We start from the raw sequence: 23,265 nt of genomic DNA, 5'->3' as shown, positions 1-23,265 counted from the left end.
TTGGTAGGGAGTTCTGTTTAAATATTAAAGAAAAGTTATGTGATTTAAGTTTAAACTGTGGCATTAATCCTGATTTATAGTAAATATTTTGTTTATATTTCCAAAACTAAACTTTAATATTCTAAATATGGTAATAATTCTGTATGTTAGCTGAGCAAGAAAATTTAAGTTAGCCAAGAAGGCTTTCTTTATAAGAGGGTCTTCTCAATCTTAAGGAGATTCTAGTGACTTTCCTTTAAACATTTAACGCTACTGTTTACGATAACTTGTACGTCGTCTTACGACAACACAAAATGTAATGGTTATCCGTTAAGAGAGTAAGGTATACGTGGTGTATTTTTACCAATTCGGAGGATAGCACATTTTTTGGCGTTGTAGGGTATCTAGCCACTAGAGACTAGCCACAAAATCTAAGTTTATTTTGATTGTTTGAGTGCTTTGAGTGTTGGATTAGTATCTATTTTTATGCATTATATTTTACTTAAAAAATATATAATAAGTAGCATCGGTGTAAGCCTTGAGATGAATCAAGAAGCCGTGTGGCATTCTACTTCCTACTGATTTTTCCTGTGCAAATATTCTACAACCCTACCTTTACAATGTTTATCTGTTAGGAAATCATCGAACCTACGATGTAAAGTACCGCGAAGGCAGAAATTTTCTAGCTTTTGTAAAAGTCTATGCTTAGAAGCACGGTCAAAGACTTTCATCAATTATCCTATATTTGTCTACTGCTGAACGTAGGCCTCGCGTAAAATTTTCAACCTATTTCTATCTTCAGCTTTATGCATCCAATTTGTGGTGATATGCTTTATATATCGCTATTCGGTGGTCGTCCTCTGGTTCGATATGCTTCGTATCTTTGTCGCCATTCCAGAATATTTCTGGTCCATCCATCGGTCAATCTGGCAGCTTATTGGTTAAAAACCTTTCTTTTTAAACAAACTGGAATATTAGACTGAAAAATATTGTTCAATCTGCCAAAAGCAGCCATGTGAGTCTATCCTTCTTTGTATTTCAGTTGTCTGATTACCTCGGTATAAGCGAATCTCATGGCCTAGATATTTGTAAGCTATTACTTGGTCGATGGCTTTCTATCTTAATTTTATCGCTGACTAGAAACTTGGTTAAAATTTTTGTCTTTGAAGTTTTAATTTTAAGGTCAATTTTTTTTAACGCTTCATAGAGGATTTCCACCCATTTTGTATCTTTATCAACTCTATCAGATATTAAAACGATATCATCGGCAAATATTAGGTGGTTCGGATCCTCTCCATTTATATTAATTCATATATTATTCTCTTGTTCCATTCGCTTGAACATACAGTGTGTCCGTAAAGTATGGAATAAATTCAATATTTCCTAAATGAAAAATCTAAAACACGTCGATTTTTTAATTTAATGTTCTACATCTTACAATAAAATTTCATTATACAAGGTGATACACATTACAGTGATAACGTCGTCGTCATCATTCATCATTTATCATAGTAATATTAAGTACTATTAAATCGTACATGCGCAAATTAAAGAAAAAACAACAAAACATTTTACATCATTATTTATTGTATATTTATTGTATAAAATCTGTGTAGAATCTTCTGTTGTCTATGTTATCCTCATACAGTCACGTCTTCATATTTAGGTCACCATTCCATCTATTTTGAGGATGGTCCACTCTTCGCTATCCTTTAGGTGATTTATCTGAAGCCTCACCACTATTCCTTCTTCAATGACCTATTTGTTCAGCTCTTTTTCTTTTTCTTTTTAATACCTAACTACTGTGTTTGTACTTTTTTTCTATTTAGGAGTTTCTTTGAAAAAGAAATAACTGCAAGATTAAGTGCAATTCTTTGTTTGGATATGGATTATAGAGATTAAGCAAACACATTAATAAGAAGAAGTTTTGAACAACTTCACTCAAAAACTGCTTTTTTGCTTTTCTATTGCTTAATTCATACTAACTGATAAAACACCATGGCAACACCACATTTCCTACTAACAAAACTCCTTCCTGCCCGTGATTTCTCAACGACAAAATTATGACAGATCCGTCACGAAGGTGTCTGGTAATTCTATCGTGGTCAGTTTGATAAACTTCATTGAGGCGTAATCAATTTTGAATAGATATAATTAATCCAGACAAATAATCAAGAATTGGATGCCAGTCAGATGAAATCAAAAAATTTGTTTCGAAAAAGGTCCCATTGAACACACAGAGATCCAGAAGCTCTATTTGGACCCAATTTTCGGAGTTACTATGGGTGAGAAATTTTACGCTTGAAAGATGCACTACCATAACAAAACTAGCAAAAATTCTCGAGGATTATGCCGTTAACCTGAAAAAAGGTAATGGCGAAAACTATAAAGAGTTGTGTGTAAAGTCAATATAGAATAAGCAATACAGCAATATTGGTACAAGAAAAATATTTTATGGAGTACGGCATAAACATCGACCCTTTCATAGATATATCTTTAAAATGTGCAAAATTGGCCAAAGATTCCAAGCGGAGGCGGTTTCAAAGTGTTTAAGAAAAAGAAAACTCAGTTCAAAAGCATTATCCACAGAAATACTATTAAAAATCATTTAAATCTACGAAGAGGAAAACCCCGATGGAGCACAAAAAAATTGTTTTAATCTTTGCTCATTTACTTGGAGAAGCAATGAGGCCATAAATTGCAAGATTCACTTTTTCCAGAAGGAATTTTATGTTATGGGGGAATTTACGGGTCGAATTGAATACAACAACATTTTCTCCAAAACAAATCAAGGCGATTCGAAAAGTTTGGCAAGCAGCAAATTGTTGATAAGAAATTCATCAAACGAAAGTTTATGCAGAGTTAGATTATTTTTGAAATTAATGCACAGAGGGGGACCAAAGATTTTATCCGACAGATTGTTTTTTACCGTTCACCCCAACTGGAAGGATGGATCTTGATTCAAAAACTGTGTACTGGGAATCAACACCGTATCTAAGTGGACAAAAATTTCAGCTAAAAAAATTGAAATAGACACAAAAAACATAAAATAACAAACCATCCCATCGATCTTCAGCTGTGTCAGCCTTGTTCTAGCAAGGTGTTTCTGAACAGGAGTTCAAAACCATATCTGCAGCTGGATTCCAGTCACCACCAGAAGTTGATCGAAAATCTCAGAACAACAAATAAAGATTGAACCTTTAATATTGTTAACAAATAAATAAAGATTATGTTTCATTTATATGTTGCATTAATTGTCTCGTGAAATAGTCTTGACGAATATCGTTCGAGAGAAAATTATTTACCGGCAAAATTTTCTTCTGGTTTTTTCAAGTTTGTTGCCTTTTGGCAATTTTAGCTTATGAAATTTTGACAAAATCACTTGACTGATGTCTCGTGATTTAACTGTCATAATTTAATTCGCGAAAATTGCCAGGCAACAAACTTTCATACCAGTCGAAAATATTGCCGGCAAAATTTTCTCTCTTACGATATTATACACGAAAATATTTTGTTAATATGTTTTAATAACCATTGTTCATAATCATTTTGTTAATACTATTTTTAGCAATATTTAATACCATATAATATAGTATAAAAATAAAATTAATATGTTCCATTCTTATACATTTATTTTAGTGTCATTTAAATATTCTTAAAAATCTTGCCGTGTAGAATCAACTATAAGTCGGTATTTATTATTACCCATAATTTGGCCAAAAAGTCAATTTTATGTTCTTTACGGTATTAATAATTTTGTCTTAGCCTCTAGAGAAAAGTTATTTTAGTTGTTCACTATGTATGCGACCCTTAACATACGTCGCATCGGGAGCACCTCATTTCAAATGCCTCTAGCCATTACATGGCATCTTCTGTAATCAGATACTACTACGTAGAGGAAAGCACTAATTCTCATGACGATTTATAGTAATGAATTTGTATTGCTAAACGGTAATTATCATAAAGCCTCAAAAGTCCACTGCTGAACATAGGCCTCTTCATAGTGTTTTCAACTCATCCAGTTTTAAATTTTATTTTATAAATCGTCAGCCCATCGTGTGAGTGATCGACCGACGCTTCTCTTGTCTTCCCTTGGTCTCCATTCCAATTATCTCTTTGTCCATAGCCCATTTGTCATTCTAGCTATGTGTCCCGCCCATCTCTATTTTAGTTTGGCTATCCTTTCGATGACGTCAGTCCCCTTGGTTCTTCTCTGGTTAAACAGTAAAGTAGTTACTTTATATTTTAATTAGATTATTTTTTTTAATATTTCGTATATGGCATATTTTATTTTATTTGTCTTATTCATTAAAAATAATTGTCACAATATAGTAACTTACCATTTGTGTTTAATAAGCTATTGATTATTCATGTTGACATGTTGACATTCCCTTGAAGTTTTGTGTGAGTACATTTAATTTACATAATGTATTTACTAAAAAGCCGTGGGGTCAACAAGTTTCTAGAAAACGGTTTACTTTCGGTTAAATAATATTTATGTTATAGTGATCTTTGGATAAAACTATAAACCACAACGGAAATATTATTTTTTACAAATTTAATCGTATTTTAAATTTTAAAATCGTTGCAAAAATAATATTTTACAAACCTACTTAAACTTTGACTTAAAAAAAAAGAGAAAATTATTTAATATACAAAGTCGAAAATTTATACTGTGAAACTTATGCATAAATAAGTTAATTTAATACCATTAGAGGCAAATAGTAAAATAAAGATCTCAAAATAAGAATAGGATAAATTGTAGATTCCGAAAAATATTGAAAAATATAAAACCGTCCGATCAATAGTCCAGAAAACAAAGCTTCTTCTTCTTCTTTAAGTGCCATCTCCGCGACGAAGGTTGGCAATCATCATGGCTATTCTGACCTTCGATGCAGCTGCTCTGAACAATTGCCTTGAGCTACAACCAAATCACTCTCTCAGGTTCTTCAATCAGGAAACGCGTTGTTCCAGAAATGAACATATTGTTTTTAAAATAAAGAATAAAAATGTAATTCTTTACACTTTTCTTAGTGTAGAATAAATAAAATAGTCATTTCATCAAGTTTGCTCGGGATACCCAACTCATTGGCGCCACAGCCTCTTAAATAGTTTTCACACCTAAATACAAGAGGGGTAATCTTCACTTTTACACATCAAGTAGTAGTAGATAGTATATGTATATCTGAGCGCAACCCCTAAATCGCATCCCCTAAAATCGCAACCCCAGGTCGTAAGTTCCAAACGGCTTAACGTAGGATGACGTACGAGGGCTCGTTGGAAAGGGGATGAAAAATGGGGTTGAACGCAGTATGTGCCGTGCGCATCGGAGCATGTCAAAAGGTCATTACGTCATATCTTTGTTTCTATTGGTCCAATCGGGGCGTACGAGGGCTCGTTGGAACGGGGAGAAGGCAGGGAGACAAAAAACAAAGATGGCAGCAGTGCCAAATGGGCGCTAGAACGTATCTTCGTTGCTATTGGCATGATTTTGACGTATGAGGTGTCAAATGAAAGCGTTGACACAGAAGCCATGTCAACGATCAGTATGAACATTATTCTTCTTCTTCTTCTTCTTGTCCATACAGTGCCTAATAGAACGTGACATCCGACGTAGAACGTGACATTCGACACAGAACGTAAAATGTCGCGTGAAATGACGTGACATTCGACGCAGGACGTGACATTCGACGCAGAACGTGAAATGTCACGTGACATTCGACGCAGGACGTGACATTCGACGCAGAACGTGAAATGTCACGTGACATTCGACGCAGGACGTGACATTCGACGCAGAACGTGAAATGTCACGTGACATTCGACGTAGAACGTGACATTCGACGTAGAACGTGACAGCTATGTGACATTCAACGCAGAACGTGACATTCGACGTAGAACGTGACATTTGACGCAGGACGTGACATTCGACGCAGAACGTGAAATGTCACGTGACATTCGACGCAGGACGTGACATTCGACGCAGAACGTGAAATGTCACGCGACATTCGACGTAGAACGTGACAGTTATGTGACATTCAACGCAGGACGTGACATTCGATGCAGAACGTGAAATGTCACGTGACATTCGACGTAGAACGTGACAGTTATGTGACATTCAACGCAGGACGTGACATTCGACGCAGAACGTGGCAGTTATGTGTTAGTCAAGATGTTGCTAGACATAAAATGTGACATTCTACATAGGATATAGTTAGTAGTAGTATGAATCCCATCGAGTACATACATAGAGTAATAGAATTTCAAAGAAAACTTGATCGGTTAAAGATCGACATTAAATCATATGAGGATTTTAAACATATTACAAGACAATTAGATAACCTGCATTTTGACAACAAAACGTGGAAACCCGAAGAGTTGAATCTACAGCAGCAGCAGCAAGACACCTGGGCCTGTAGAAAACTGCCACCAGCTACATATCCATTAAGACGTATTCAACCAATACCATGTTTGTCAGCAACAACAACACCACGGGTGTCAGCAGCAACAACAACAACACAACCAGCGAGTATATGAAAAGTGAAATAGATAATGTCTTTACAATGTCCTGTGTAATATTAGCATCTGTATTTATCTTAATTTTAAAAATTATTTTTGAAATTGTAAGAAGAAAATTTGAATCTTCATGTAATATAAGACTCAATCAATAAAGATGTTTTAAATAAAAAAAAGCGTTTAATTTCTAATATATTTATTTATACATATACAAAAATTACAATGGTATTATGTTATTGGCAAACCAGTGACGTAGACGATCCACATTTCTTTCGGTGCATGAAAATAATCCAGCGGCATGACATGGGTTTGCAGTAGGGCCAACGTTTCCAGTAGCACGAGGCGTACGATCAAACTTGCAAACATCAATAATAATGGGAAAAACTCCAAAAACGTGACGTTTCTTATCCAAATATTCTGCTTTTTGTTCTCCTCGAACGTAGATGTAATCTGCTGCATACAACAACTTGGTTTCTAGTATTTCATTGATTTTGGACAATTCTACTTGCCCATCAGAGTATCGAATTCCAAGCAGTTTTTTCTCCACGTATGAGGCAGTCTTCTTATCCCCATTACTTAGCGCATTAAATGGTTTCTGAGGCAAAAAGATGTAATGACTTCGTTTAAAACCTATTTCAATGGTAAGTTCTTTGGGAACAAACCATCCGTCCACATCGAATCCCTGAATGTCTACGAATGCTACTCTCATGATGACTGCTCGTTCACTACTGACAATTTATGCATCTAATTTAGACTTTTTACAATTTCGGTGAGAGGGAAGTACTCCATTACACAATCATGAATTATAATGCAATAAGCCTTGGTATTTTCGGGAAAACCATTATTCGCTTCAATATCGAGTTTTACGTCAACAGTGGATGCTTTCATGCTTTCTTCTTGTTTCGAACAATCGATGACAAACAATGCGTGATTCTTGAAAGCAGAGAAATCGAGTAGAGGTCGCTTTTGTTGGGAATGTATGTAGCTAGGATAAAATTCGGTATAGTTGAAATAGGCCTCATTGTAGTCAGTTTTGCTAAAATCCAACTGCATTCTCTCGTTTGGCCAATATTCACCATTTAAAGATAATCTGATACTATGAATATCGACATTGTCAAATAAGGTGGGATCAGCTGAATTCTTGTCACGTTTGTTGGTTTGAAAGAAAACAATGACATAACGGGGTCTTTCCACTGCATTGCTAGTTTTTACAGCCCAAACTTCACGTCTAGCGCCTTTGGTAAGTGCTGGTAATTCATGCAATTCCCACTTTCTAAACGGAATAACTATAGGTTGATCTTGTTGAATGGATTTCATAAGTTCCAATTTAATATCATCATTGGGAAATATGTGCTTGACTCTGAGCTCAATATTGGTAATGTTAATCTTAACAGGTGTAACTTGGCCTTGAGTTTTTTCTTTGACAATTATGCAATCGTTGTCGTTTCGAGCTCGAACTAGTCTTATTGTTTGACGACCACACGTAATCAAAGGATAATCATTGAAAATGTTGAACACATGCTTAAGAGGCATCTGTATGTTGAATGAATGATCAGCAGCGTGTAGAATTGGATCCCTAGGGTAATTCCAGCCTGCCATTGCCATATGACCGGAATCTTCTTGAGTATAACATGTCATAGCACGTACAGCGCTTACGATACCAGGATCCCGCACTGTTTCCATCTCCCTTGCGCTTTCGCTGTACGTACACGAATCGAAAAGAAAAGCACCAACATTATTTGCTAGTTTAACGTCACCAGTTCCGTTAATTGCGAGCGATCCTTTAATGCATAACAAGGTTTCGCTCATTGCAAAGAACGAGTCGACTTGATTGATGCTAAATTCCACAATGTCATTGCAATTGAATGATTTGATGAATGGTGCATATGTTCGGTATTCGGCCTTTCGAATCGACTCGTCAAACATCGGCTTACGATAAATATCAAATATTGGTGGCATTATGCTGTTTGAACGTGATCGTTTTCCATACATAGTTGTCATGTTTTCAGTTTAAAACCAAGTGATTGCAAAAATAATTTGTTTGCAAACGTAAGATGTGGCCGCTTAGATGAAGACGTAAGATGTTGCCGCTTAGACGGTTGCTCAACTAATGGTGTACTATGGGCAGTAGATTGCCTTATTAATAATCCCATTTCCCTCTTGATCTAAGTTCCAGCACCAATGTGCTCTGTTCTCCTCTAAAGTTTACAGGTCGTCCTTCTTGATCGACAGCCAACACTGTGATATTGGTAATTTCTCGTTGCGGTACAACAGGTAAATACAACAAATTGTGTGGAGTTTCGTCAATTACGTACCCAGGATTTGATTGTATGACAAATTCGTAGATCGTGTGAGCAGGTCTGTTACCATCGAAGGCTCCGGTACTAATGTTGCATTCAAAGCGTATGCTAGATACTTTAATAATCCTAACAGGTCGATCTGAAGAATGCGTCTGTCCTGGATTTAGTATTGCAGGAGAAAATCCCAATACTGTACCAAGACTGTCAGGTTGCTTAAACGAAATCTTATATTTGCTGAAAATTTGACACTGTAACGTGTTATGGTTAGGTTTTAGACTAAATATCGTTTCGGGTTTAAGCACATTATCAGCACCCAATTTCTGTTGTATGTATTCTTCAATATCGGCAATTTCATAACATCCATCGGGGATATCAAATTGTTGCAATTTGTTTTTGTCATTGTAGTAATAAAACTTGGTATTTTCAATGTTTGGTATACTGTTGTAGGAATGGAAAAATCGAAGAGCTATCTCATAATCTTTGTTCGGATCCAACACGATCGGTGTGGGAGGTTGAAATGAGAATATGTAATTGGTGCTGTCTACTCTCAACAACTGCGACATGATGACTGACTCACGTCAATGTATTAATAGGTTATTATATTAGAAAAAAAAAACAACAATATTTACTTTAATAGTTTTATTTGTTCCAAAGCAAGTTTACAAAAATAACATGAAGCTTGAGAATTAGGTGGGCCATCCCAGTGAGTCCTCCAATCCGGTCTGTTATAATGTACGAAGCAGGGAAGTAGTATCTGTAGGTTAAATTCTCCTCGATATTCTTCAGGCAATTTATGCCATATGTTTAACAATTCGTAAGGTCGTACAGTTCGTGTAATATAATCTAGCGGTATGTATTTTAGTTCTTCTTCACTGAATTCTGTAAAACATTTTTTGTAAAACATATGTTCCATAAGCAGTTCTGTACTTTTAGTAGGCTCCATTATATAAAAACTTTAAGCATAAATGTCCACAAATAATTTGATTGTATGTTTGATACTGATGGTTATTATAGGAAATGTTGGCACGTGCACCACACAGATACTTAACAAGTTCTTTGGTCGGCTTCAAATTACCAAATGAATCGAAATACTCTACGTTGTTGTTTATCTTTCTGTATGCTACCCAATGTGTTCCGTTATGTGTGGACACATCCAAGTTTACTATTGCACATTCTCGTTGTCGAGGACCGTCTCTAGGCAGAGCGTCATTCATGAAAACACCTCGAAAATGTGGTATTTTAAGGATCTTCGTATAATGTGCAATCTCCACATCATATAGCGGACGATTGGGTAGCTTTATTGGAAGTTTTTTCTTCAAATATAAGCCGAATCCACCGCTCGGTTTCTTACGTAGGTACAGACCCGAACCGATGTGTTCCATTGCCCTGTTATGGCGAATATCCTCCTCCAATTTCTTTTGAGCATTCTTAGCGTCGACTACTGTCTTCGCCACCCCAGCTGCACCCCCCGCTAAAGCCCCCAAAGCGGAAAGGCCCGCAAATAGAGGTATGAGGGGTAGAAAACCTCCGGATTTTAGTGGTAGCACTCGTGGAACATCAACTTCTTTACGACCGCCAAGTCTTTTGATTATGGATTTTGCTATTCGTACAGCAGTCAAAGCAGTATCTGTTAACGATGCTCCTCTTTTCATGGACTTTGCAATTTTTGAGACAACATCTCGATTGAAAGAGTAACGTCCCCGTCTTCCACGACGACGAGAGCATCCCATCCCCAACTTTCTTTTCGTTTTCATTCCGCCAGTTACAATTAAAGCAGCACTTTTTTCACCAATGCTAGCGTCTTTCGACTTGAAGCGCTCCCAAGCTCTATCTTCCAATTCTTTATCGGCCTTGTGGCGTTCTTCGAGAGATGAATGCTGCGAATAAGCGATATCGTGTCGTTTGCAAGCTGCGTCTAATGGATTAATTCCTGGATCTCCACGTGCAAGACGTTTTTTTAGTTTTGTTCCGGGTCCACAATACTGATAACCAGGAATATGTAGTTCAACTGGAAGTTTATTAATTAGAGAGTTCACGAGACCTCCTCCTTCAACAACCAACATTGGACTGATGCCATGCAAGTGGTGACATCTATAATATATATATATTACCGTACTTATGTACTACACTTGCCACATGATGAAGGTCGTTCAACAAGAGCAGACGCTACCAATTGATAATTTGGACATTGTCCAAAAAACAACCAACAGTAAACATGGTAAATTACTACCGAATTCATTCAGAGCGATTATTTGCGGTCCAAGTGGGTGCGGCAAAACGAATGTTATGCTATCTCTTCTATTCAATCCGAATGGCGTCAAGTTTAAAAATGTCTATGTTTATTCGAAATCCCTCTTTCAACCGAAATACCAACTACTGCAAGATGTAATGGCGCAAGTTAAAGGTGTAGGATATTACCCATTTAAAGACAACGAAGAAATTATTAGTCCCAGCGAAGCTAAACCTCACTCTGTGTTTTTATTTGACGATGTTGCATGCGATGGTCAGCAAAAGATTCGCGAGTATTATTCCATGTGCAGACATAAAGATATCGATGCCGCTTATTTATGCCAAACATATTCAAAAATACCGAAGCAGTTAATTAGAGACAACTGTAACATGATTGTACTATTCAAGCAAGATGAGATAAATTTAAAGCATGTATTTGATGAGCATGTATCACCCGACATGTCATTTGATGAATTTAAAAAAATTTGTTCTGAATGTTGGTGTGATAGGTATGGTACTCTGGTAATTATAAAAGATTTTGCTCTCAATAATGGCCGATATCGCAAAGGATTTGATAAATATATAAAATTGTAAGATAATTGTTTAGTTGTCAACACAATGTCAGATGATACGGTTGCCATTGCGCTTCGCAAGAAGAAAGTCGCCGAATTGGCTAGATCAATTCGCAAAAAATATTTGGCATTGAAATTAGGCCGAACAGAACAAGATGAGTCCCTAAATAAACTGTTTAAACCACTCTCGAAACCTCTCAAAGATATTGCACAATCATCAAAAACGTTACATCATACTATCACTAACAAGTTTGAACAAGTTAAAAAAGAAGAAGAAGTGAAAAAGGAAGAGGAGGAGGAGGAGGAGAATGGTGATGATGATGATGTATTTCTTGATGCGCCCGATCTAGCGGTACCTAATGAAAACATTATTCAAGAACCAATCGAGATTCCGATGGATGCCACAGACGAATATATCGATCAATATCCTTCAATAAGTCACAAGTACATAAAAGAATATTTAATAAAAGACGATAAAATTGATAAAAACTATGGACCATTTTACGATTCTATTAGTGGCTGGATAATGGGAAAACGTCGAATAAACTTTGACAAACGCAATGGAGACATAATAATAATTCGAGAACGTGATTTAGAAGAACGTAGGTTAGGTGGTACGCCAGGTCTATATCAACTTTTATTTTATGCCAACCCTGAACAGTATAATGATGAGGATTTACAAAAGTATAAAACACTGTTGAAAAACACAGAGATTCATCTGGATACCTTAGGACGTCTTAAAGGTTCTAGTGGAGAAAAATACCATTCTATTATTAAACCTCTATTCAAACCATCTGATGCAGCAATGAAAAAGCATGCAACTCGATCCAAAAAAGAACTCGAACACAGAACGAAAACAACAGCAACAAAAACACGATCATCTTCATCTACGGCCAAAGGAACGGGATTGGATGACTCTCGTTTAACATACAACACTGCTCCCATGGAGTATATTTATTGGGATGATCCAAATGAGTTAGTTGAACGTCCTTAAACTATTGGTGGCTTCGAAAGACGCCGGCAACACATCTCTCGACAACGAAATCGTAGCAATCATCAATGAACTAAAAGAAGCTAATATAATAGAGTAACTGGGAATGTCAGTATCATTTCCACTATGAGTGTCGACAAATTCGGTCATCACTCTCGTAACAGTAGTAGTAATGCCCAAAAGGTGGCACGAGTTACATTTCCACATACGTCTGACGGAAATATTAATGCCGAAAATGTGAAAATTTGCAATGTCAAGGATCCATCAGACAATGACGATGCTGCAACGAAAAAATACGTTGATAAACAAATCAATGAGTTGCGTAACCTGCACTATCCATTAATTCAAACACATGGTGTGATATTGCAGCAAAAAACTAATGACATACAAGATATAGCAATCGGACTAAACGATGTGAGAAAGGAGCTTCATAAAACTACAGTTCCACTTCTCGAGCAAAAAACTAATGACATACAGGATTTAGCAATCGGACTAAACGATGTGAGAAAGGAGCTTCATAAAACTACAGTTCCACTGCTCGAGCAAAAGTTACAAAAAATAATCAAAGATGATTTGAATACACTGAAAAAGGATATGGAGAACAATCTAAAATCTGCTGCAGAAACAGTTGCAAAGCATACGATGTACGATATAAAGATGGAACAGAGGATAAAACAAGTGGAACAATCATTAAAAAGCATAGTAGATAGCGTTCATTCATGGGATATAGACAAACGTCTTAAGGTAGTGGAAGGTGCGATGAAAAAATAATGTCTAAAGAAAAGAAAGAGGTGGTGAACGAATTGCATAAACCAGCACGAAAAAACTATCCTCGTCGTCGAACAATAATCAAAGGAATCGATGACTTGTGGCAAATGGATTTGGCTGAAATGCGTCCTTATGCACATCAAAATAAAAATTACAAACTAATACTAGTTGTAATTGATTGTTTTTCAAAATTTGTGTGGACACGTCCTCTAAAAACGAAGACTGGTGAGGAAATTACTCGGGCATTTTCGGATATTCTCGCTCATACTCGACGAGTCCCAAAAAACTTACAATCTGATCAGGGAACCGAATTTTACAACAGAAAATTTCAAAATTTAATGAAAAACCATGAAATTAATCATTACAGCACCTACACGATCACAAAAGCTGCTATTTGCGAAAGAGTTATTAGAACGTTGAAAGCAAAGTTGTACAAGTATTTCAGTTTACATGGATCGTACAAATGGTTAGATGCTCTACCCATAATCACCGAGGAATACAACAACACAAAACACAGTAAAACAGGATACAAACCGTCTCAGGTTAACAAATCCAACGAAAAAGCCATTTTAAACAAAAGTTATACTCATTTAAAGATTGCCGGTCCACGTAAGTTTAAAGTTGGCGACATTGTACGTGTATCAAAGGCAAAACATTTCTTCGAAAAGGCATACACGCCCAATTGGACTACTGAATTATTTAAAATTGTACAAGTTAAGATAACAAATCCTATAACGTATTTGCTCGAAGACATGCAAGGTGCGCCGATTAGTGGCGGTTTTTACGAAGAAGAATTGCAGAAAACATCAAGCCCTGACATATACCTGGTCGAAAAAGTACTCAGACGAAAAGGCAATAAGATGTATGTGAAATGGTTAGGAATGGATAGCAAACACAACAGCTGGATAAATAAATCGAATATAGTTTGAGGATCTATATTTCGATTCGCCGCGTAGACATACACTTTTCTAAAAAAGGCTTACAATTAACCACAAGGAGTGGGGAATGACAAAAGTATAAATTTAAGACAAACTACGATGTTCAGTTTACACCCATTTCGTCAACGGTATTCGAAACAAGAAGATGATGATGAGCTCTCAAGATAGTGGTTATGACAGTCAGCCTGTTAATTTCGATGATGATAGCAGTGAATTTAGTATAGAATTTGGCTACGATGAAGATGGTCAACCGCCTAGTCCTGGCGCCGAATTAGATCGAGTATTGGCAAAATTTGAAGCAGCAGCCACAAATGAAGTATATTGTTTATTGGAAACTACATATCCAATGAGCTCTCTCCATATAAAAATTGGTCTATCTCCAGCTCGAGATTTTTCACCATCCATCATTCTGTGTAAACATGGTAATTTTAACAGAATCAGTTTAAGCACATTCGAGTGGGAAGCCATAATTGAGTGGTTTAAAGAAAAAATGAGTGATTTTTTCCAAGCAGATCTACCGACTTATGCAGATGAGTATGATCCCATCGAATTTATGTGTGGTGATTTTTGCAAACTAAGACAATTGGTGATGGAAAATGTAAAGTTGCTGACAATCGAGAAATTTGGAGCCGCATTTTATTTGTGGGAAGATGACGTCAACCAAATTATAGAAGCAGACCAGAGCATGATGTCGCATAGAGTGGTGCTGTTAAAGAGTTTACAATTTCACGAATACTATATAAACATTTTAACTTTCATCAAGAACAATTTTGGTGCTATAGACTCTTTACATGGACCAGTTGAAGCCTTCGCAGCATATTGCAATATTTGTCCAAACACTTTGTTAAGTTTAGCTTTAAAGGAATTTGTATATTATTATAAAATTAAAGTTGTAAATGATTTAACTGAATAAATAATATTAATATAAATATGTTGTCTTTTATTTGTAATCTAACATAAATAAATAAAACCAAAAAATGTAAGATTACACAAATTTATTATTAAAACTTACATTATAAAATTAATACTATTTTTTATATTTACAAAAACTACAATTTACAAAAACTTTGCGATAAGTGATCTTTTCTTTTTTTTGTGATCTTATGAGTAGCCATATACTAAAAGAAGATAATTATTTATGCATAGTGCATCTACATTGAAAAAACCAAGTAGTATCAAACAAGACATGATAAAACGAATTGTGACACCAATTATCTGTTTTTCTGCAACAACAAATACATGTTATTCAACAAGATAATGTCCCCACGGAAGCGTATTAAATGATTTTGGTATTAAGTACCTCTTATCGTCATAAGGACTTAGAGCCGTTTTGGATTGCTCGATGCTGAATACTGAGTGTTGGTACGACCGAATACATCTTTGGCTCGCGGTTTGAATTTTAAATTCTTTAAGACATTTTTCATAGTCTTCGTACGTAATTTTATTTCGAACGACGTTATATTTCACTCCTTTTGCTTTTTTCGTTATTCCCAAATTTCCCAAGTCACATTCAATTCTCTCTTTGTTTAGTTGTTTTCTTTCTAGACGCTGTCTCTCTTTTTCCCTCTCCTCGTCAGTTATTTGCAGTTTAAATGTGTACATTTTTGATCGTAATCCAATAAAATGTGTAATTATTTTCCCATTTGCCTCATCCTTCATTAATCCGGGGATTTTTTTATTTAACCTTTCTATTTCGTATGGGTTGTTTTCGGCATAGTCTGAGGTATCGAATTTACTTGGATGCGCCTTTAAAACCTCTCTATATGCATCTGAACATTGCAATTCATAAATAAAGCTATCTGTATCCATGTACAGCAATGAACAGTTTTCCTCTCTCATCGTTGGAAGCATAAAGTTGTAGTGAAAATCATACATACATAATTTGGATATATCTAGAATTGCTGCGCCTATATACAGGGGTTTATTAAAACATACTTCTGATTTTTTAAGTTCGATAGCTACCAAATTTTCGCTAAAGATTGTACTACTATGAAACCGAATACTTGCAATCAAATTTTTGGCTCCGTACCTTCCATGCCACTTTTTACATAATTTTACAATACGATGACGTCTTTGATTCTGTAAAGTCTTGCCGAACACCGCATTGTTCATTAGCTTGTAAAGATTTCTCTCGAAGCTACTTGTTGCTTTAGCTCTAAGTTGAGTATTCAAGTTAATGTACGGTCGCAGCCACGCAGATTGATTAAATTTCAAAACTTTATGTATCTTTGTTAAAATTAACCCGTTGGCTAATGCCTGTTTAAGATTTTTATAATGCATAATATATTTGGTTTTGTGATATAAGGTTGGTATTAACTTTGGCAATTTTGAACCGGGCGGAATGCGGTGTTCGGCAGCAAATGGAAAATCTTTATGTTTGTCGTGTAATTCACGTGGATACTCCAAGTCAACTTGGAAAAAATAGCCCTCCTTTGCATCATCCCGTATTGACATAATATCTATATGGCCTTCGGGAAGATTACCAACACCAAATTTGGTTACGTCTTCGATCCACTTGAATCCTCCTATTGGTAAAGCTTCACTCATGGCCCAGCCATACAGATTGTTTACATCTAAATAGAGGATGTACTTAGAGGGCCGTGTGGGATCATACGACGAAATGTATTTGTTGTTGGCCTCCGAATATCTGTTGCTACAAACAGATATCCCACCTCTTATGGCTTTTTCCATAAACAAGATCATATCCACATCTTTTAGCAATTCTAATTTACATTGTGTGTATCTCAACATACAATCCCAAGTGTATCCTGGCATAGTATAATACCATGCTGGATCTAATTTATATGTGTCTCGACATTTTTGTCGAAACTGCTCAAACACATCAGCCAACAGCAGAATATCTGTTTTTAAATACAAATCGCTATATTCTCCCAAATTTTTACAATTAAATGTCTGCCAAACATTTTGCGCATGAGCATACTTCTCTTCACTAATGTATTCATTATTTAACTTACTATAAAAATGGTTAATTTTGGGTAAAGAAGTTTCATCCAATTTTTCCAAACTATCAATATAATCGTAACAAAATACTCCTTTACAAGTTAACAAATTAAATGTATCATTATCTAATTGACTAAATTCTCGTTTTAAAATCTTCTTTTCTGATATATCTAAAAGAGATGCCAATTCATCGAGTGAAGCTCCCATAAATCTAAGTGAATCAATAAATCGTAATTTAATTTGATGTTCGTCAGATTGTAATGTAAATGAAATATATTTTTCTTTATTAATGGGAAGTAAGCTCAAGTGCCCATGCTTGCAAAGATCTATAATCATAAAATGCGAGTCGTAGCCACTAAAATTATGAAATACGATTGGGACGACAAACAATTTTTTAAAGTTCAAATTACATGCTTGGTGCGCAAATCCCCGTACTTGTCCCGTAAAATGATCGTGATCTACAACAATTGTATCTGTAGCCAAAAAGCGTTTGCCACAAATATGGCAAACAGTTGCTCCATTTGTGTTTGGCTTTTCGACCATAGGTACAATTGTCTTTATTATGGAATTTACAAATTTGGAAATTTCGGTCATTTCTTTTGCGAACCACTCCATGCAATTTTCACCTCTATAGCTACTAAAATAAGATAAACTATCATCGTAAGCACATTTCAAATAATAACCTGCACTAAAAGGTACATGTTTCTGATATTTTGCTGTTTTACTCACTGTGACATTGGAATCTGTAAAATTATGTAATTGGCATTCAAAATCGCCATAAACTATAAACGGAGTTGTTTGTTTGTATGTAAAATTGCGAAAAGCCACATGATCATATTTAGGAACAGTCATTTTGCATTTATTCACATCTGAACACATTTCTTCGTGCTCTGCTAGTTTGCTTTCGCTGTGAAAATAGTTTAAACAACGATCGCAAATATATTTTTTACGTGTGTTTTTGTTCAATTGTGATCTTACTAATTTTCCTAAATCTTTAATCCAACAATAATGAAGGCGTATTTCAGTCTGATCATCATCATCTTCTGGAGGAGCATCGTAATCGTTTAATTTTGGAAAATATTTATCTTGTACTAGCAGCAAATTAACATGCTTTTCCATCTTTTGCGGTGTCAGTCTGGCCGGTACTACTTCGTAAAATTGTTTGTCCTTCACTACGTTTAATTCTAATGCAAACACATTGACAGATATGGCGTTTGATTTTTTAAATTTTGAAATTTGGCTTAATGACATTGAGCTTTCTAATTTGTCTGTTTGCAAAACAGTAGAATAATGTGGATATTTCGAAACTCTCTGTGGATCCTTAGTAACAGGACACAAAGCGCTAACAATCGACCAATAAAAACAAGCCTGATCAACGTTATGCACATTAATGCACGCTCGTTTTTTCTGAATCTCTATTGGCAAGTCAATGAACGATGAACCGTTTCCTATTTCTACTTTATTAATATTAACTTCTAATGAAATTACTTTAGACAGAGCAGCACCCGAATCTTTTTCTGCAAATTCAGACAGCTTTGTAAAAATTTTATCCTTAACATTTTCACTAAACCAAAGATGTAAATCGGTCGATGTGTCTATAATAGCATTTTTAGTGTTAAAATATTTTAAATCTAAACTTTCGGTATCACTTGATTTTTTAATGAATTCGCCGCAAAATGTAGTATTAACTTTAAGAATTCTATTTGTTTTTAAAATAATTTTAATTTTTCTGCTAAAAATAATATAACAATCATTTAGGAACTGTGTTAAGTCCTTATGCACTAAATTAACTATAACTCCAGTTTTAATTCGACTAGCAAAACACGAAATAACATTTTCCCATTTAACTCTATTGCGTAATTTTGAATTAAGCCCCAACCCAACGTACTTATTATTAAAATTTAAAATAATTTGCCTAAAATGCTTAAAATGTCCTATGTAAGTTTGCAATTTTCTAACTGTTCCTACGGATAGTCTATTGTTTTTAATTACTTTACTACATCTAAAAATTTGACTATTTAACCGTCTTGTCCAAACTTTACGATCTCTTTCAGTGAATTTATCGAAAATTATTTTACTAAGCTTTTTAATAATGTGCATCAAATCATCAGACTGTTTAATCACTTGTTTTATATGCATGGCTACTCACAGACAAACAATAAGAAAAAATCACTTACCTTATTCAACTATCTTAAAGGATGCTAGGAGTCTGCTTTTTCCAATATCAACTTCCCCTTCGTATATCAGCGAATAGTTTCCGCTGATGAGGTCCGTTATTGCTGCTTGGTAGGCTTTGGTTACCCGCTGTGGTAAGAAAACAACTTCAGCGCCCAAATCCAGCAGAACTGTATCCCCAAATTGTGTTGTTACCACCTTTGCACTGTGAATGGTAAATTTTTCTCCAATTTGCAGATCTTTAAGTTTTTTTATTGGCTTACGTTCTGCAACCAAGGATGAATTATTTAGTTTTGATAGATCCATCTACAACAACAATAGAACAAACTATAGTTTTTCCGCTTAACGTGAATGGAGAGATGCATTACATACTCGGCAATAGAGAAGAACCATATACTACAAGAAATCGAACTACGAACAGCGGAGAATACTTCTTATAAAAAATAGCAGACGTGAAATGTTTTACAACACCCAAATAGATAAAAAGGACATAATAAATACAAAAACAGTATACATTTTTCATAAAATACTGCATGAAATACGAACAGAGAGATGTACAATTCTCATAAAATACAATGATAAAAAGGACATAATAAATACATAGAAATATACAAAAGACAAAAACCGCTTACCTTTATCAGATATATGTAAGTCACTGCACACCGTATTGACTACTGCGAACTTGTTGTTGTTGTATGTTTGCGATGCGAACTGTGACACCGTATGCGCTCCTCGGTCTTTTAAAGAACAGAGCAGCATATCGCCCCACGCGAGCCCAAGTTGCGCCAACCTAATGCGCCTACGGTACCATCAACTGATTCGTTTCATTGATAAGCAACACCTTGTGTTCTAGAAATGCTCATATTTATATATTTATTTTTATTTCTTCAACTAATTTTTATGGTATACAATAAATAGATATTGCGGTAAGCGAATCGTTGTTATCAATTTAGAATTTTGTTAATGTGGTTGCTGATATCATCATATATTTTACAAAATGTAGCAACTGCGGTTTTCTTTCCTGTGTACTTGTTTTTCCAATGATTAAAATAAAATTTGATATCACACTTGTTTACGTGTTTTGAATTATGCGGTACCGCGTTATCACGAGGTTTCATCCTGTTTGCTAACAAATGCACTATCTTTTAACATATTTAATATATTTCTGTATATAATTTCAATTCTTTGATTAATACTAATTTTATCCATATAATACATGCTTTATAAAAATACGGTTAATATTACACAAAAACTTATTCAGTCTGAAGATATGTGTGTTTGAATATTTGTATAAATAACTGTATTAACAATTTTTGGAAATTAGTATAAATCAAGGTGCTTGTCTGTTTTTTACATGCCTTATTTTTGCTCTCTGTATCTGTGTGTGTGTGTGTGTGTGTGTGTGCAGAGAATAGCACTCTGGAGTATGCTAGTTCTTTTCTTCAACGTTTCGGATACCTCTTCAGAAGTCTCTTACATTTATTCCTCTGGTTAGGATACACAATGCCTTATGAGACAATAAGTGAAACTATAAAACCTTGCGGTTGTATAGAAATATTCAAAATGAACGATTGGATTGATACTAGGACTGAGTACATATTATGTGAAACATGTAAAGAACAATTGACAAACATGCAAATTGAAGATCAACGGAGATTGGAAGCAGAACGAATACTTAGAGAAGAACGACTTTTACACATAAAAACGCAAATTGAGGCATTAACGGACGACGTTCAAATTAAATTACATCACATAATTAAAAATACTGATCGACGAAATACCCTTATCCGATATTTGAATAGAGGTTACCTGAGTAAAACGCTACTTGAACTACTAGGTTTTGTGAAAAAGGGATGATTTTGGCTGGCATATCCCAATCGCTTACTAAAGATGGAGGAAGATTATAAAGAAGTGCTTTTTTGGTACTAATGTAATGTAAATAAACAATACTTGTACATGTCTATGTCTTTTTTTTAATATAAAAGTTTCAGTGTTGTATATATAACTTGTATCTATATGTAACTCAATAATAAAAGATATTTTAATGAAAGATATGTATATTTCTCCTACGCATTACTACTGACTATATTCTACGTAGAATGTCACGTTTTATATTGCAAGTTTCTAGATAAATTTTATAAAGATATAATTTGTATTAGTACAAGAGAATTTTGAATTTGACGTTGGTTCGTTTTATGATGTTTTTAGCCATAAATAATGATCGTATCGCACTTGGTCGGTAATTTTCGTAATATACATGAAAATACCTTTCTAATGGTATACTGCACGGAGCACTTGGTGCAAAATTGAGCGAGTTAGGGTTTGCTTGAGATCAAACTGCGATAAGAGATTTTTCTATGCCAATGGTTTTGATTTACCGTCAATAACAATAAATAAGCATTTATAGTTCGACCAAGTTATTACAACGGCCGTTATGACACCTTACCATATATCTTTTGAACGGATAAGCGGAAATCGACGTATGACCCATCAAATTAAAGGATTTTGAATGATGAATTACATTGTGATGTCTAATTTTATGTATAAGATCTCTTTAATACCCTGTTACATTCTATATCGAATGTCACGTCATTTCACGTTCTATGTCGAATGTCACGTCCTGCGTCGAATGTCACGTGACATTTCACGTTATACGTCGAATGTCACGTCCTGCGTCGAATGTCACGCGACATTTCACGTTCTGCGTCGAATGTCACGTCCTGCGTCGCATGTCACGTGACATTTCACGTTCTGCGTCGAATGTCACGTCCTGCGTCGAATGTCACGTGACATTTCACGTTCTGCGTCGAATGTCACGTCCTGCGTCGAATGTCACGTGACATTTCACGTTCTGCGTGGAATGTCACGTCCTGCGTCGAATGTCACGTCATTTCACGCGACATTTTACGTTCTGTGTCGAATGTCACGTTCTACGTCGGATGTCACGTTCTATTAGGCACTGTATGGACAAGAAGAAGAAGAAGAAGAATAATGTTCATACTGATCGTTGACATGGCTTCTGTGTCAACGCTTTCATTTGACACCTCATACGTCAAAATCATGCCAATAGCAACGAAGATACGTTCTAGCGCCCATTTGGCACTGCTGCCATCTTTGTTTTTTGTCTCCCTGCCTTCTCCCCGTTCCAACGAGCCCTCGTACGCCCCGATTGGACCAATAGAAACAAAGATATGACGTAATGACCTTTTGACATGCTCCGATGCGCACGGCACATACTGCGTTCAACCCCATTTTTCATCCCCTTTCCAACGAGCCCTCGTACGTCATCCTACGTTAAGCCGTTTGGAACTTACGACCGGGGGTTGCGATTTTAGGGGATGCGATTTAGGGGTTGCGCTCAGATATACATATACTATCTACTAGTAGTATTTTATCAGTTCGTTCTCACACACCGCCCTTCAGGCATGTGCATTTTAAAACACTCTCAATTCATGTATAAAATATTTCTCTACGCCGAAATCGGGCACTTTTCTCATAAATACCTTTTTTCTCTTTTACGTGTGATAAAGAAAGAATTATTTGATATTGTACAGTCAGCTACGGCCGTGTTGAGGCTTCTTTACTCTAAAAATAGTTAATTATAAGTCGATAAACTTAAGTGAATGTTATTTCTCTGGAGCTATATTTGCTCACATTAACAATCCTTATCCTTCAACGGTCACTGAAGAACCAAACATATGTAGATACATCCAATCAAAAGTCCTTTGAAGTAAGGCTTGGAATCAAAAGATTTTCAACCCTCTTATGTAGGGAGCCAGACCATGGCTCCCCATATTCGTGGTCCTATCGAGCACAGATTATTTGATGAAACAGGACTG

General features: G+C 35.5%; 2 protein-coding genes across 2 annotated transcripts in view; both read right to left on the bottom strand.

The window, feature by feature from the left end:
• Nucleotides 1-23,265, bottom strand: part of LOC140443458 (uncharacterized) — a 223,669-nt gene that overhangs the window by 30,406 nt on the left and 169,998 nt on the right. The window lies entirely within an intron of this gene.
• Nucleotides 15,502-20,346, bottom strand: LOC140443117 (uncharacterized). The gene is made up of 3 exons (XM_072534200.1): nt 20,059-20,346; nt 15,938-19,692; nt 15,502-15,513 (listed from the first exon to the last, which is right to left on the bottom strand). Exons 2-3 carry the CDS (start codon nt 19,388-19,390, stop codon nt 15,502-15,504), a joined length of 3,465 nt encoding a protein of 1,154 aa, XP_072390301.1. The 5' UTR covers nt 19,391-19,692; nt 20,059-20,346.

The sequence above is a fragment of the Diabrotica undecimpunctata genome, chromosome 6 (assembly GCF_040954645.1).
Source record: "Diabrotica undecimpunctata isolate CICGRU chromosome 6, icDiaUnde3, whole genome shotgun sequence".
Classification (NCBI taxonomy): domain Eukaryota; kingdom Metazoa; phylum Arthropoda; class Insecta; order Coleoptera; family Chrysomelidae; genus Diabrotica; species Diabrotica undecimpunctata.
This window is presented reverse-complemented; position numbering and strand designations above follow the sequence as displayed.

What these genes read in the sequence shown, in the direction of transcription:
- LOC140443117 (XM_072534200.1), bottom strand. Translation starts at nt 19,390, where the DNA reads ATGCATATAAAACAAGTGATTAAACAGTCTGATGATTTGATGCACATT.